Source organism: Panthera leo, chromosome B1, assembly GCF_018350215.1.
Source record: "Panthera leo isolate Ple1 chromosome B1, P.leo_Ple1_pat1.1, whole genome shotgun sequence".
Lineage (NCBI taxonomy): Eukaryota > Metazoa > Chordata > Mammalia > Carnivora > Felidae > Panthera > Panthera leo.
This window is the reverse complement of record NC_056682.1, coordinates 140,271,153-140,288,700: the sequence shown is the minus strand read 5'-3', so window position 1 is coordinate 140,288,700 and position 17,548 is coordinate 140,271,153. Positions and strand designations below refer to the sequence as shown.

General features: G+C 35.7%; 1 protein-coding gene across 1 annotated transcript; it reads right to left on the bottom strand.

The window, feature by feature from the left end:
• Positions 1-3,541: 3,541 nt before the first annotated feature.
• GK2 (glycerol kinase 2) lies at positions 3,542-5,444 on the bottom strand. The gene has a single exon (XM_042933988.1). The coding sequence runs from the start codon at positions 5,403-5,405 to the stop codon at positions 3,744-3,746; it is 1,662 nt and encodes a 553-aa protein (XP_042789922.1). The 5' UTR covers positions 5,406-5,444; the 3' UTR covers positions 3,542-3,743.
• Positions 5,445-17,548: the final 12,104 nt, after the last annotated feature.

Here is a 17,548-nt window from a genome sequence, read left to right as displayed (position 1 = left end):
ATGGGTCCCAGGCTGAGAATTATGGTCAGATAAATGAAATGGGAAATTAATTTGTTTTAAATGACACTAGACATTATCATGTACTTCTCCAGCCTAATCACACAAATGACTTCAAATAAAGCTCATAGACCTTTTAGAGATAGAAACTGGCACACTCCATGCGAACAGACTGTAGAATCAGCGAGGCTACATCAGTATGCATAATAGAGAAGAGCAAAGATGAACTTACTTGAGCAAACTTTGGTTCTATTCCTTCAGAGTTTGAAGATACATTTTCCCCTCTTTTTTCAATGTTTTCAGTTATAATTGACATGTAAAGTGTTCACTTTGATTAATTTTGTCATATATATTCACCTTTGAAGCTATCACCATAACCAATATAATTAACATGTTCATCTTCCCCCCAAATTTTCTTTGTGCCCCTTTGTAATCATGCTTCCTACCCTTCCTGCCAACTCCTCATTCTCCCATTTCCCAGGCAGCCATTGACTTGCTTTCTGTCATTATACAATGGTTTGCATTTTCTAGAATTGTACATACATGGAATCAAACATATGTATATACTATTTTGTCTGGCACTTTTCACTCAGAATAATTTTGAAATTCATCTATATTGTAGTGTACATGAAGAGTTTGCTGAAGGTCTTCTGTGTAGACACACCATGGTTTGTTAATCCATTAACCTGTTGGTGGATATTTGAGTTGGGTCTAGATTTGGCTATAACAAGTAAAGTGATATGAAAAAATCTTTGTATGAACATATGTTTTCATTTCTCTTGGGTAAATATCTAGGATAATATGATAGATGTATATTTAATTTTAAAAACCTGTTGAACTATTTTCTAAGATATTTGCACCATTTTACATCTCTAGCAGACTCAAATAAGAAATTCAGTTCTATATCTTTACCAATACTTCCTATATCTTTTCAATTTTAGGTATTCTGATCAGTGTGTAGTTGTATCTCATGATTTTTCTTTCTGGTTGATACGGTGAAGTACACTGAGCTTCACATTCCCCTATTTTGTCATGATGTCTTATTTCTTTTATATATTGTTGGAATAATTTTGCTAAATTTTTGCATCTATATTTACAAACGGTATTGATCTGCAGTTGCTTTTTTCTTGTAATGTCTTTGTCTAGTGTTGGAATTAGAGTAATGCTGTAAACCTGTCCTCATAAAATGAGTTTGGAAATGTCCCTTCCGTTTTCAGTTTTCTGGAACAGTTTATTAGAATGGGTATTATTTCTCCATTGTTGAAGCCATTTGGGCTTGGAGTGTTCTTTGGGGGTGGGGAGTAAACTAGAATCTCAATTTATTTGATATAGGACCAATTCAAGTTTTCTATTTTTTTCTTGAGTTTTGTTAGTTTGTATTTTTCAAAATATTTGCTTATTTCATCTATGTTATCAAATTTATTGGCATAAAGTTTTCATAGTACTCCTTTATTATCATTTTAATATATTTATGATCTATGGTGATACCACTCTCTTTCCTGTTATTGGTAATTATTGTCATCTTTCTCTTTTTTCTATTCAATCTGGCTAAAAGTTTATTATTTTGTTGATATCCTAAAATAACCAATTTTTGGTTATATTGAGTTTTGCTATTTTCTATACCATTGATTATTACTCTCAACTCTTTTTTCTCCTACCTACTTTGTATATAATTTACATTTTATTTCCAGTTTCTTTAGAAGCTGAGATTATTGATTTTAAACCTTGTCTCTCTTCTAATATAGGCTTTTAGTCCTATAAATTTCTCCCTAAGTACTGCTCCAGTAATAACTCATAAAATTTGATATGTTGTATTTTTATTTTCATTGTGTTCCAAATATTTTCTGTTTTCCCTCCTTATCTTAGGGTTTATTGAAAAGTTTATTATTTAGTTTCAAAATATTTGGGGATTTTCTAGAACTCTTTTTTTATTGATTTATGATTCCATTGTGCTCAGACAACATTTTTGTATAAAGTTCTTTAAATTCATGAAGTCTTGGCTAATGTCCTCAGTGAGGTCTATTTTGGTAAATGTTTCATACGAACTTGAAAAGAGTATATATATTCTATTATTGGGTAGTATTTTCTATTAATGTTAATTCAGTTGTTTGATAGTATTATTCAAATCTTCTATATCTTATTAAATGTCTACTTGTTCTATCAAACGTTGAGGAGACAATGTTGTGCTTGTAGATTTGCTTTTTCTTTCATTTCTATCAGAATTTGCTTCATGTATTTTGAAGCTCTATTAGGTGCATAAATATTTTGGGTTGTTATGTTTCCTTGATGAATTCACCCCTCTATCATTGCAAATGAACTTGTTTATCACTGGTGACATTATTTGCTCTGAAATTTACTTTCGGATTTTAATATAGCCACTTTGACTTTCTTTTTATTATTATTAGCAGGATATTTTTGTATCCTTTTTCTTTTTAACTATTTTCTTTTTATATCTAAAATGTGTTTCTTGGAAGCAGTATGTTTTTGAGTCTTTATCTAATATGATAATCTTTCTTTGTAATTAAGGGAATTAGACTATTTATATTAATATGCTTATTGATATAGTTACACTTAAATATATTTTTTTTGCTATTTTTGCTTTCTTTTATATATGCTTAAAATCCATACTATAGTATTATTTTTATTTGAGCAGTCAATTCTTTTTTTCTATATAAAAATAACATTTATTGTAGTATTCCAGTGTTTGCTCCCAGTATATATCAGTTAAGGTAATTAAATAAAAGGGGAAGGTGTAAGAAATATAGTTGAAATCATAAGATATTTCTCAGTGTGTCAACATAAAATATGCATTTAAGTTTCAAATACTGTCTCTTTAAGAAAGAGTTTTTCCTGGTAATAATATGAAAATCACTGTCTAAATATACAAATGTTTATGTTGAAATATTTATGTACCTAATGGAACATGTAAGACTACTACCCTTCTTATAAGCTTATTTTATAAATGGGTTACTCTATATAAAGTATATGAGAATGTATGTTATACATACTAAATAAATAAAATGGAGAGATTTTTTTTTTAATGGGAAAGTCTTTTTACTTATAAGATCTACACAGAAGATCATGTAATTAGTGGGACGATGTAAAATGTCTGAAGAATTTTAATTTGGCAAATATTTTCCAGGACAACATCTAAGCTATGAGAATACTAAAAGTCTATTGTAAAAACCTATGTTCCCATTAAACATTCAGAAAGATACTATGGTCTCCCTAATATATATATATATATATATATATATATATATATATATATAAAAGAGGACTTGGGGTGTTTACTAAAAAAAACAACAACAGGAAGCCCCTCAGTTTTAGCAAGCTAGTTACACCTCTTAATCAAGTGTGTGCAGCACAGAGAACCAAATATTTGTCCCTAAGTGTTAGAAAATATTTGACGAAATATTCTACAGACAGAATCTGAATATCCTATATCTTAGAGGGCATGGAGCAGGATTTTATGACAATAGAGGGGGTTAATCCCTAGAGTAGCTGGCCCAACCTTAATGGTTGATGTTAAAAAACACACCACATTTTCTAGTGGGTTTTTTTTCTACTGTAATTTATTCATTTCAAGCCACAGGCCTACTTTTACAGTTCCCTAGAAGTTATGTAGCAACTGGTTTACAAATAAAATCAGAGTCTGTAACAGTATCATCATATTAAGAGACAGAATTGCTGGATCCTTTCATAATATAAAAAGCTCACATCTTGGGAATCCATGGTTGGTATTATTATGGTATACCTGAGATGTATCTTGCTCCAATTAGCATTACCATGCTACTCACTATAAAAAAGCCCAAGGGCAAACTAGAGAAGATAGTAGGATCACTACTTTCAGGAGTCTGAGTTGTAACCCAACCCATTGACTTCATCACAGCTTTCTTCCATGTAGAATAACGAATTTCACATTCTGTGGCCTTGATCTGTGGTTCAAACTTTTCCATAATGACAACTGACAAATCCTCGGGTTTAAGACTCCAAACGCCCACCCCTTCTGCAGCTCCTGCTGCCATGGCAGCTCCCAGTGCGGTTGTTTCAGGCATAGGGGGCTTTATTACTGGAATATGCAGAATGTCTGCTTGTAGTTGCATAAGAACTTTATTGTTGGTCATTTTTCCATCTACCTGCAAATGACGGAGGGGAATTCCACAGTCATGGTTCATGGCATCCAAAATCTCTCGGGTTTGGAAACAAACAGATTCTAGTGCAGCAAAAGCAATATGACTTTTATTGATAAACTGAGTGAGACCACAGATTATTCCTCTTGCAGTGGGCTCCCAATAAGGTGCATATAACCCTGAAAAGGCTGGGACAAAGTAACAGCCATAAGAGGTACCTATGTCTCGAGCAAGTACTTCAATTTCTTCTGAGGTGTTTATAATTCCAATATTGTCTCTTAACCAGCGAATAACAGCGCCAGCTATAGCAACAGAACCTTCCAGTGCATAACATGCTGGCTTGTCTCTGCCTAGTTGATAAGCCACTGTGGTCAGAAGGCCATGTTCAGAAAACACACACTTATGACCGGTATTACACAGTAAGAAACAGCCTGTTCCATACGTGTTTTTGGCTTGTCCTTCTTGGAAGCACATTTGTCCTACCAATGCAGCAGACTGGTCCCCCAAGCACCCAGATATTGGCACCCTTTCCAAGGTCCCAGCTTTCATTAGGCCATAGATCTCAGAAGAACTCCATACATTTGGAAGAATGTCCATTGGAATTTCAAAAAAGTCACAAAGCTCTTTATCCCATTCTAAAGAATGGATGTTGAAAAGCATTGTCCTACTTGCATTTGTTACATCTGTACAATGGACACCACCATATACTCCTCCTGTCAAACTCCAGATAAGCCATGAATCAATGGTACCAAAAAGAGCTCTACCTTCTTCAACAGCCTTTTGAACTTTTCTCACATTGTCAAGAATCCAACGAAGTTTCACTGCACTGAAGTAAGTGCTAAGTGGAAGGCCTGTCTTGGACGTGACAAAGTTATTATTTTCTGGAATTTTCTTCCTAAGATTTTCAACAGTAGACTGGGTTCTTAGATCAAGCCACACCACAGCATTGTAGAGCGGCTCTCCAGTTAACTTGTCCCAGATTACTGTGGTTTCCCTCTGATTGCTGACGCCAATAGCTTTTATGTTGGATATATCAATGTTCAGTTTATCAAGTTTCTCACATGTTCTCTCTATACACTCATAGACAGACTGAAGGATTTCCTTAGGGTCTTGTTCTACCCATCCTTCTTTTGGGAACTCTTGTGTTAATTCCACTTGATGGCAACCAAGTAGATCCGCTGTTTTTGAATTGAAAACCAGAAAGCGAGTGGAATTAGTTCCCTGCACCACTGCCCCCACCAAAGGCCCCACAGCTGCTTTCTTCGGGGCTGCCATGAAATCAGTCGGTCAGCCGTTTCCCGAGTGATTAAAGTGTTCCAGGGGGAGGGGCACGCAATACATTAGGAACGTCAAGAGCGTCAGGAGCGTCAGGAACCTGTGCGCAGGGGTTGCCTGTGCTCAACCGGAAGCTATGGGGTAACCCTTGACCTTTAACTGGCTATCTGCTCACCCCACCCCTCTGGCCTAGACCCTGCCCTCAGCTAATCAATTATCTTTTAAGGAGATTTAAGCTACAAAAAGATCATGTATTTACCTACATAATTACTGTTACCAGTGCTTTTCATTTCATTCTGTGGATTCATGTTTGTGTTACCATTTCCTTTCTGCCTATAAGAGTTCCCTCAACATTTCTTCCAGTGTGGGTCTGCTGGAAATAAATTCTTCCAACTTTACAATGTCTGAGAAGTATTTCATCCTAATATTTAAATATTTTTTTTGGCATATAGGATTCTATTTTTAATTTTTTTTTTAATTTGAGGACCTTGAAACTATTCTCCACCACCTTTCTGTTGTGTTGTTTCAGTTGTGAACTTTGCTACCTCCGTATTTTTAAGATGTCTGTTTTCTTTCACTGCCTTTGGTTTTTCTTTAAATCAATAGTTTTTATCAGTTTTATGATGATGTTATATGGTATAGCTTTCTTCTTATTTCTTGTGCCTGGGGCACCCTGGGGCTACTTGGATCTGTTGGTTTATAGATCTTATCAAATTTGGAAAAGCTTGGGCTATTATTTCTACAAATATGTTTTATTTTCTTTCTCTTCTCTGCTTTAGGGACTTTAATTACACCTATCAGAGTTGTCCCACAGCTCATTATTGTTACCTTCTCTATGGTTCATTTTAGATAGTTTCTATTGCTACGTCTTCAAGTTTACTAATCTTTTCTTCTCCGGTATCTAATGTGCTGTTAATTAATCCTCTATATTTTTCACCTATACATTGTAATTCTCATTCCCAGAAGTTCAATCAGAGTTTTTAAAATATTTACTTGAGTTTTTGAATATATGGAATAGTTGGGATAACTTTTAATTATATTTTCTGCTAAATCTAACATCACTGTCAGTTCTTGTTCAATTTTGACTAATTTATCTTCTTATTATGATTGGTATTTCCCTGCTTCTTTACATGCCTAGTAATTTTTTTATTACGGGCCAAACATTATGAATTTTAGCTGGTTGAATTGCTGGATATTTTTGTGTTTCTATAAACCTTGAGCTTCGTTTTGGGATGCAGCTAAATTAGTTGGAAACAATTTGATTTCTTTGCTGTCTTTCTTTTCGGATTTGCTGCTGGAACAAGGACAGTGCTCAGTCTGGGCTAATTATACTCCTTTACTGTGATGAAAACCCTCAGTATAGGCTATTCAAGGCCCATGAAAATGAGGTTTTAATGGCTGGTGGGAATAGTTCCTGTTCCCAATCCTGGGTAAACACTGCTTATCTTTACTGGACACTGGTTTCTTTTCTTTTATTTTTTATGTTTATTTTTGAGAGAGAGAGAGAGAGAGAGAGAGAGAGACTGCACATGAGTGGGGGAGGGGCAGAGAGAGCAGGGTAAAGAGGATCCAAGGTAGTCTCTGTGCTAAGAGCAGATAGCCCGATGCAGGGCTTGCACTCATGAATTGAGAGATTATGACCTCAGCCTAAGTCAGACACTTAGCTGACTGAGCCACCCAGGTGCCCCTACTGGACACTGTTAATCTTTAATCTTTTCATGTGCATTTTTCCCCAGACTCAGTTTCCTCATACACATGGATTGATCAATACGGAACTGAATTCTTAGGGGGTTCTCCAGAGTTCTCTTCTTGTACAACTCTTATTTTCAATACCATGTCTTGTACTCTCTAGATGGCTTCATCTGTCTGGGTGCTTAGCTCTGTCTCCGCACTACAGGGCTTTTACTGGGCTCTACCTGGGTTTCCCCTTCCAGTGCTTTGGCCTCAGAAATCTCTCAAGGAAATAAGCTGAGGAAATCATAGTGCCCATGCCACTTGTTTCTTGCCACTTAGGGATCACTACCCTTTGTTGGGTAGTGGGTAGGGATCCTTTTTAAAAGGACAAAATATATGAAATAGTTCACAGAATTCTGTGACTTCATCTTAGTCACAATAGAAGTCTGCCGGAGAGAAGTTTAAATTTTCAGATTGATTGGAAAACTAGTGAATAAATGTACTCACTTATTTAAATTTATTAAATATCCACTCAATAAATGACAATTTTCTATATTAGGATATAGACTATGCTTTTGAGTTATCTCAAAGACAAAGCTTATTTATTTTTAATGAAACCAACAGAACAAGATAGAAAATAACATAAAAATCACCAATAATATTGTTGTTTTACTATTTTAACTAGATCACATTTTCCATTTAAGTAAACCTTTCAAGGAGTTTTTGGAAGTCAGAAAAGCAAAATTAGCTACCAGACTTAATCTGAATAGTAGGCAATTGAAATCATCAGAAGATGGTACAGATTTTCCTGATCTTGTCTTTGTTTTGATTTTAAAATTCTACCAGAGATTTTTCTAAGCGAAAAATTTAAAGGCAACACTTACCAGTATGCCAGTTACCATACTAGGTTTGAATTTGCTTGAAAAAGATTGTTTTTAAGTTTTTAATGTTTTTTTGTTCTTCCCAAGTATTTGGCAGTAGTAAACATTATGTGTATAGATTAATCTACACAATAGAAAGATTTGACCCAAGGTTTTTTCTCTACATCCCCTATCCCCTGACACTCCAATATATATAAACATTCCCAATCCCAGTAGTTTTTAAGTTTAGGAATGCTTTAAGCATTTTGTCTTTAATCCAATTAACTCATTTAGAAAGACATCAGTTTCTGTTTATAAAAACAACTCACATTAGTTTATGTATTAGTTTCACTTTATTGGCTACTAAATTGTAGCCACTAAATAAATAATAAGTTCCTCAAGTTAGTTTAGCATGAAAAGTTGACCAGATTGGTTTAACTTTCTTAGAGTAATTGCAAGCGATCGATTGCCCTGACACTTTAACCAAGCTGACTGAAAATGCTTTATTTTTTTAACTAAGAAGCTTAAACTAACTCCACTAGTTTTCATTTCAAGAAAAATTAAGAACATATACCTTTTGTTTGTTAGTCTGTAATACTTCCCCATGTTCTCAAATAAGCACCTCTGAAATACAGTGGCACCATCTTATTTATGAAGGCATTCAACTTTACAAGGTAATTGTTATTTCATTGTATTATATCCCATACAAATGCCGATGCTTTAATGGTGGACATACTGTTCAGAATAGTCCCACCAAAACCAGGCATTTCTTTTAAAAGTTTTTAAGTATAGGATTGTTAAAATTAGAGTTGTTAAACAAATTGACTTTCTATTATTATTTGCTTACCTTTCAAGCTACTCTTCTAGAGCGCAGTTACTACCTAATATAAAATCTCTTCAGTGATGACCATACTGTAAAGTTTAAAATGTATTTGTTCGTTCAGTAATTTGACAAACGTTTTGAGAGGTTGCTGTATGTGGATTCTATTTTAGGCAACAATATAGCAATGCATAAAACATTCTTCCTGCCCTTATTACAACATCTAACTTAAGAACAGTCTGAACTAAATATACTCATCTATATTGACGTATCTTCCTTTATATATCATGTTTTAAAAACCCATTCATTTAATTATTATTTTTCCGTTGTCAAGCCCATCAAATTATAAGTTAAATGAGGGCAAATATCTTGGTTGTTTTATTCAATCTTGTATCTTCAGTACTTAGAATAGTGCTTGAGCTGAAGCAGAATCTCAAAAAGTATTTGTTGAATGGGATAATGAATGCCACTCTATGTGCCTCTTTATTATCATAAAGTCAAGATCATTTTAATTTTGATTGCTGGATGGGCTATTGGTTATTCATTTTACAATATAATATAATGAGATTGATGAATAGATAAAGGGATGGATAAATGAAAAAATATATGATAAAGGAGTACAGTAAAATATTAATTTAGAATCTATGTGGTAGATTTGATGGTGTCAGTGATAAAGTTCTTTCAACTTTTCTGTATGCAAATTTTTATAACAAAATATTGGGTAAATGTAATGCAAATACAAAGCTCGTCAAGCTGCAAAACATAGTTAATAGGCATCTATTTCATGTAGGTTCTTTTGTTTGTTTGGAGAAACAATTAAAAGGAATAAAAGAGTCATTGCCAAGCATATGTTAATTTGGGAGATTTTGTAATCGAACAATCTAGTTAAAGTTGTTCATCTCAAGAGAACCATTAATTGTGAATCATTTTTATTAAGATATTTGTGGTTTTATTGTAGGAATTTTCTTCTGTACTTTATAAACTCTGTAAATCCTAGGAAGCCAGCTGCGTCGTTAACTCCTTGGCTTTTAACAATATCTAGCATTCTCTTTTCAACCTATAAAGAGTGAGAATCAGTTTTGAAAGTTTCAATTTCACCAAATTTGGACTTACCTTGGTCTTGAATTTTGAGAGTGTGTGCCCTGATGAATTACATAGTTTGTGGCTAGGAAATTTAACTTTTTTTTTTTTTGATTGTGTCATAACCAATGCATCATCACAGTTGGTAATCTTCAAAACACTGACGCATTTTTCTACATGCTGTTCCCAAATGTGCTGGACCAGCTGTTGAGAGCCATGCCATCCAATCGCCTGGAAGACCTCTTCTTGGACCACAAATCACCTAACGTAGTATCCCTCTTTGTTCTAATAAAGAATGGAAAAATTAAAGCAAGCTACCGTGGTTTATTACTCATGTTTTCTCTGTTAAGCATGGGCTGTGGGAATCACTGCATCCACATTAGGAGGCCTTGGCATTCTAGGTAAGCACTCATAACAGACAAGCGAATGAGTTTAATATTCACGGCTATGAAAGTGATTTTATGAATGTTTGATTCTTGAAATTTTTTGTGTGTGTATGTGTGTGTGTGTGTGTGTGTGTGTGTGTGTGTGTGTTCTTTGTCATTTTCCCAGTGAAAATTGCCCTGACACTGTTCTCAATGTTAATGTATTCCTGCTTACATTTGACTTTGGAATATGTTACGGCTAATTATCATTACACAGGATGAAAGATCAGAGCCCTGAGTGAGGTGCTTGGGTTTGGGAACAAAGGGAGGCCAATTCAGCATCTTGGCTCTAGGCCCAACAATTGTAATCAAACATCTTGAAACTGGTGGGGTCTTTGCATCCACTTTTTTTTTCTTTTTCTCCCTCACTTTTTGAAAGGGGGTAGGGGAATGGGGTTAAGGGTTTGAAGGGGCTGAAGTTTCCCCTTGAACATGATGTCAATATGTTGGCATGTCTCCTTTTATTAAGATGCCATCCAACTGATAACAAGTCCTGCTGTGTTTTACCAACATAAAAAATTAGACTGGAGACCGAGGAGCGGCAGGTGGCTTTTGGCACCAAGAAATAATCACACTTGATGTGGAAAGTAAAGTAAAAGGAGCCATCTGTTCACTGCAGGAGGACGTGAAAAATCACATTAACATATTGTCACTAACATCATGAAATACACAGTTAATAATAAATTTAGTTATCATGGCAAGTCGCGTTGGATACTTACTCTGAAAATTCAGAACGTGAAAGATGCTCTTTCTTGCCCACCCCCATCTTTTTTTTTTTTTAGAAAAAAAATACAGACGTTAAATCTTTCTGTGTCTGAGAGAGAGAGAGAGAGAGAGAGAGAGAGAGAAAGAGATAGAGACAGAGACGGGGTGGGGGGAGAGAGAGAGAGAGATAGACAGGGTTGGATGGGGAGGCAAGTGTTTCATTTTAAAGCCTGGCTGCGGTTCATTGTTGCTGACTAAGTGAGCAAAAGAGCCTCTTGTAAAGATAGAATGAATGACTTTTTTGATTCCATCCAGCTATCATCCACCATGTTACTCTATAGCTTCTTACCTGGGTGGAGAAAAAGAGACGTAGTAGAGAAAAAGGTTGTTTCAATGATGTCCCTTGTGCAAGATCCAGAGCATGCAAACCCTTCTATGATAGGCATAGGGTGGCAGAGCACAGCTGCAGAGAAGAATCAGACAGTGTGGCCTTTTCTTGAATGTCACATGGGCATCTGAATCTGCCTTCAGTTAGTGAAGAGTTCCTGCCACACATTTTCCTGGTGGATTTTGTGTGAGATGTTCTCTTCAAGAGAACAAATGTGTGAAAGCAATATGATAAGAATGTTCTCTCATGCTGTGTGTGTGTGTATGTGTGTGTGTGTGTCCATGTATTATTTATAGACGTCAAAGAAAAAGAAGTCACAGAGGCTGGAGGTCAAACTGAACTTAGAAAAGTGGGAGTTACTGTTGCTAAGTTACTAGAGGTATGTTTACACCCCTTTTACTGTAACAGTGTGGTATCTAGTTTCTTACAGTCATTGCTTACTATCACTGTAAATTTGCGACTTGAACACATTATTTGTATTATTAATATCAAGGTCTCACTCTCATATTTACAAAATTACAGTTGTCATATAATAGAATCCTTTTTATTTATTTATTTAGTTTGTTTCAAGTTTTTATTTAAATTCTAGTTAGTTAACATAGAGTGTACTATTAGCTTCAGGAGTAGAATTTAGTGATTCATCGCTCACATATAACATGCAATGCTCATCACAGGTGCCCTCCTTAATATCCCCCACCCACCTCCCCTCTAGCAACCGTGTTTGTTCTCTATAGTTAAGAGTCTATTTTGTGGTTTGCCTCTCTCTCTCTCTTTTTTCCTTTCCCCTGTGGTCATATGTTTTGTTTCTTAAATTCCATATATGAGTGAAATCACATGACATTTGTCTTTCTCTGACTGACTTATTTCTCTTAGCATAATACACTCTAGTTCCATCCACAACACGGCAAATGGCAAGATTTCATTCTTTTTAATATCTGAGTAATATTCCATTATATATATACCATATCTTCCTTATCCATTCATCAGTCGATAAAAATTTGGGCTCTTCCCATAATTTGGCTATTGTTGATAATGTCGCTACAAACATCGGGGTGCATGTGACCCTTTGAATCAGTATTTTTGTATCCTTTGCATAATACCAAGTAGTGCAATGCTGGGTCATAGGGTAGTTATATTTTTAACTTTTTGAGGACCCTCCATACTTTCTTCCAGAGTGGCTGCACCAGTTTTCATTCCCACCAAGAGTGTAAGAGGGTTCCCCTATCTTCACATCCTCATAAACATCTGTTGTTTTGTGTGTTGTTAAATTTAGCCATTCTGACAGGTGTGAGGTGGTATCTCATTGTAGTTTTGATTTGTTTTTCCCTGATGATGAGTGATGTTGAGCATCTTTTCATGTGTCTGTTAGCCATCTATATGCCTTCTTTGGATAAATGTCTATTCATGTTTTCTGTCCATTTCTTATCTGGATTATTTTTTCTTTGGGTGTTGAGCTTGATAAGTTCTTTATAGATTTTGGATACTAACCCTTTATCAGATATGTGATTTGCAAATGTCTTCTCCCATTCCAAAAGTTGCTTTTTAGTCTTGTTGATTGTTTCCTTTACTGAGTAAACCAACCAGTAGTTTTTTCCTGTTTGTGGTTGTTGGTCTATGGCCAGTCATTATTGCATTTGCTAGAGAGCAGAATATATAGATACCTTTTAAAATATCTATATGCAATAATGTAATAATATTAGAACAAGATCAGGATTTTAGTTCCAGCTCTGATTCTCATTAGCTTTACAATCTTTAACAAGTCAAATTACAGGCCCTTTTTTTGTCAGGGGTAAAATTTAGGTAACCTCTAAAGAAACTTCCCCCTTCTAAAATCTAAAGATTTTTTAAAAATGTTGCCAGTGACACTTGGTGTTTAGGACTGACAACTTTCATTCAGGCAATGACTAGATAGGTTGTGATGGCATTTGGAGAGAGATTCATTTTGTTGGGAGTAAGGGAACGGTGGACTTTTCTTCTGTTACATAATGACATTCTGTCACTAACAATGACTGTTATCATTTATTCCTGACTTAGCTGTAGATTTTACTACCTCACTTCAGTCACAATTGTGTCTCATGAACAGAAATGTACATTTTTTGTTCTTTAGAAATGTTTCTAGGGGCGCCTGGGTGGCTCAGTCAGTTAACCTTCCGATTTTTGTCTCAGGTCATGATCTCGTGGCCCATGAGTTTGAGCCCTGCATCAGACTCTGTGCTGACATGTCAGAGCTTGGATCTTGCTTCAGATTCTGTGTCTCCCCCTCTCTCTGCCCCTTCCCTCATGCTCATGCTCTGTTTCTCTCTCTCTCTCAAAAATAAACATTAAGAAATGTTTTTAATAATAATAAAAGAAATGTTTCTAAAAGTGATACAATTAATATTCTCTCTTGGATGTTCTGGATACAGAATCCACTATCCACTAATGAATAGCCACAGACCTGTTCATGTTCTCCAGTAGTCTTGGATCATGTGCTATTTCACCTTCTTGGATATCCTCCCTTCTCTCCTATCCCATCTCTCTTCCAAGTTAATTTCAACTTATTTTCCCTTTTCAAGGAAATTTTTCCTGATCCTTTAACCTTAGTTAAATCTCTTTGCTGTACTCTCCTACTGCAGTTTGTACTTCCCCTTTTCTAACTGTCATTGCACTTGAATTAATCGTTCAGTATACGGCATCTCTGATGGACTATAAACCTCATGAAGGCAGCCCCCTGCCTCTCTGTCATGGTCGCCACTAATGCCAGGCATAGAAAGCCATTTAATAAATACCATTTTATTGATTTATATCAACTTTCAGGTTTGATCAGGTTTCAGGGAAAATAGAATGTGTCTTTGGTACTGGCATCACCCTATAGTCATCCTGAAAGTCTTAGGTGAACTTTTGGGGACTGTTCCAGAGGTTAGCATTTCTATTGGAGGCACAGATAAAACTGAACACTATTTTAGGATTGGAATGTTTAAGGGATATGTAGCATGTATATCAAAACAGTTCATGGCTCTTCCAAGGCTCTTCGTTTCATTTTTATAATAGCCTGAAAATATATTATCAAAAGATGAACAATGTACTCCGTAAATCCTTAGCTGGTCCTGGAACTCATCCAATAGTCTGAATCTATTAAAACATTTAAGTCATACCTGGAGAAAGTATCCATCAGTAGACCAGAGTTCATAATTTTACCAAATTTTATTCAGCTTGGGGGAAACATATAAGTTTAATTCTGCAGAGATAAAAACTGGCAGAGAAATATGTTTTCTAATATCAAGTAGGAACTATATATCTCTTCGTGTGTTACTTTGCCATCACGTTTAGAATGAAATGAATTGGCCCAGTGATTAAGTATGATTTGAAATGATGAAATGAGTTATCAGTATCCTCCCAAAAGTTATTGTCAGAACAGTTATGTAGAGTATTATATATATTACACTGAAATATACATGCTTAACTCATTGAATATTTAGTATTTTAATACATACTTACTCACAAATGTTTATTAATAATAAATAATCCCAATACTAGGAGACATACTTATTGCCCTATTGTATAAACTGAAAATCTAGTAAAAAACAACCAAGGGGAATGGAAATGTCTATGACGATCATCTGAAAAGGTAGATGAGGCTAGGAAATAATCATCATGAATGATATTCAATTACACTTTGTAAGAAGTTGCCAAATGTTTAGACCTAGGTTGGGAATATTTTGCCACAATGCATAAAAATTACCTCAGACCCTTAGAGGCAGTTGTACAAGCTGACAAGCATTTGCAGAATTGACAGTGCCCCTTACCCAGTAGATATTTCATTCCCCGCATGCTGGGCTTCTTTGCAGTTGTTGAAAACCAAGGCAGATGGGCACTCCAGTCAGCCTGAGGGGACAGGAGTAACACACTTCAGAGCATCAGGTGCCAGGAGATTCCTTCTTTTCATCAGACGGGCTAATAGACCCACGGAGGCCAGGAATTCAGTGATGTCCTGGAGGGTCTTGCAGGTGGTCATTCATTGAAGTGCCTGGTAGACTTCCTGCAGACCCCTGGTTTCACAGAGGCTGTTGAAAGTGTAACTCTTTCACGGTGACAGCCAGGCTCTGACATGAAATAGCATATTAGAGAAAGTCTGATGGTGTTGCAGTATGGAAAGCATTTGGAGGTTGATGCTGATGAAGAATCCTAGTGTTTTTCTTTCCTCTCTCTCTCTTGATGGTAGGAACACTCGACATGAGATCTGCCTTCTTAATGGATTTTCAAGTGTATAATACAGCGTTGTCATCTATAAGCACAATGTCGTAACTCCAATCTCTAGAATTTATTCATTTTGCATAACTGAAATTTTGTACATGTTGAGTTGATTAGCATCTCCCCATATCTCTCTCCCCCCAGTCCCTGACAAACACCATTTTGTTCTTTGCTTCTATGAGTTTGACTATATTTTATATCTCATCTAAGTGGAATCATGCAGTGTTTGTCTTTCTGTGATTGGCTTCTTGTCTCTTTTTGTTGGCTATTTCCACATATCTTCGATAATCCCATCTATCAGTAAGCACCCTGTGCTCTTCTTCCTCGGAACTTCTGAGGCACACAGTGGCTCTCCATTCAGCACTATCACTTTCTTTTTGATACCCAATATTCTCCTTTTCTCTGACTATGGTGTAAGATGCCTAAAGAGAGAAGATTGCTTGGGGCATTTTATAGTCTTAGTAATGCCTTGCATGTAAGAATAAGAGTTTTATATTTTTGTGCTTCTCCTTTTTCCTTCCTTCCTTCATTTGAGAAATATTTACTAAGTAACAACTGTTTCATAGTTGCTGGGATAGCCTCTGGAATACAACTGTGAGCTACACAGACAGAATCCTTTTCATTGTGAGTTTCTAGTGAGTAAATCAGACCCAAACAAAAGTAAACAAATTACAACCCGTAATATGTGTTAAAAGGGAATGGCTAAATGGCTAAGACTGTGAGTATAAATGAGGATGGGAGAAGGGACTGGTTTTTCTTTTTCTTTTTTTTTTCTTGCTGTTTTTACCTTGCTTTTATCTTAGTTATCTCCTCTTCCAAGTCAAATATTTTAAATTTCTTCTTTCAATTGGGTGTATGTCTACAGAATAAGAACTATGAAAGACTAATCACTATTGTTATTACTTTTCTCTTCCACTAGACCTCACTTGTCTGTGTACAAGCAGAAGGTCCATAACTAAGGAGAGGCCAAGACTTTTTAGTGCCCAGATGCAGTATGCTTTAGAGTAACACATTCAACAGAATGAGTATCATTAAATTAGAATACAGAACATATACTTTGCTAACACTGAAAAGTTAAATATTTTCAGATACTTAACTTTCAGATACTCTCTTATTGTTAATATCCCCATGGCATACAGTTTTTACAAACCAAGAGCCATGCTTACAAAGCCCTTAGAAGGTTCATGATAAGTATGTACTGAAAGGCAGAATGATAGGCTCTGAGTGAAAATTATTATTATTCCTTAATTGATTATTCAAGTTCAAGACTGGTTATACATGCCATTAAGTACTCTCATAGGTTTGTAGTAGTGATTGCTACATATATTCATATGTACTTTTAGAGTGGAACTAAACAGATGCACAGGCTTACTAGTGAATTAACCTGAAAACTATGTTACAACTAATAAGAAATCAAATATGGAATATGGGGTCATGACTAATAAGGAAAATGATTCTTTTTTTTAATGTTTATTTTTGAGAGAGACAGAGAGACAGAGTGAGAGCAGGGGAGGGGCAGAAAGAGAGGGAGACACAGAAACCAAAGCAGACTCCAGGCTCTGAGCTATCAGCACAGAGCCTGAGGTGGGGCTTGAACTCGTGAACCGCGAGACCAGGACCTGAACTTGTGAGCTGCAAGATCAGGACCTGAGCCACAAGATCATGACCCAAGCCGAAATCAGAGGCTTAACTAAGCCACCTGGGCGCCCCAGGAAAATGATTCTTGAACACACATAAACACCAGCAAATTCATCAAATAATCTGCTTTTATAGTCTGCAAAAGTTAGACCTTCAAGGGAGCTGTGTTTACAAATTGAACTTCAAAAAATTGAGAGGGGGAAAGAACTTAGAAAGAAATCATAGTTATAAGTTTAGAAAATGGAATATCTGTAGAGATACTGTGAATATCTACGCATTACTGTGTTTGGGCAGCCCTAAAAAAAATTACCACAGACCAGGTG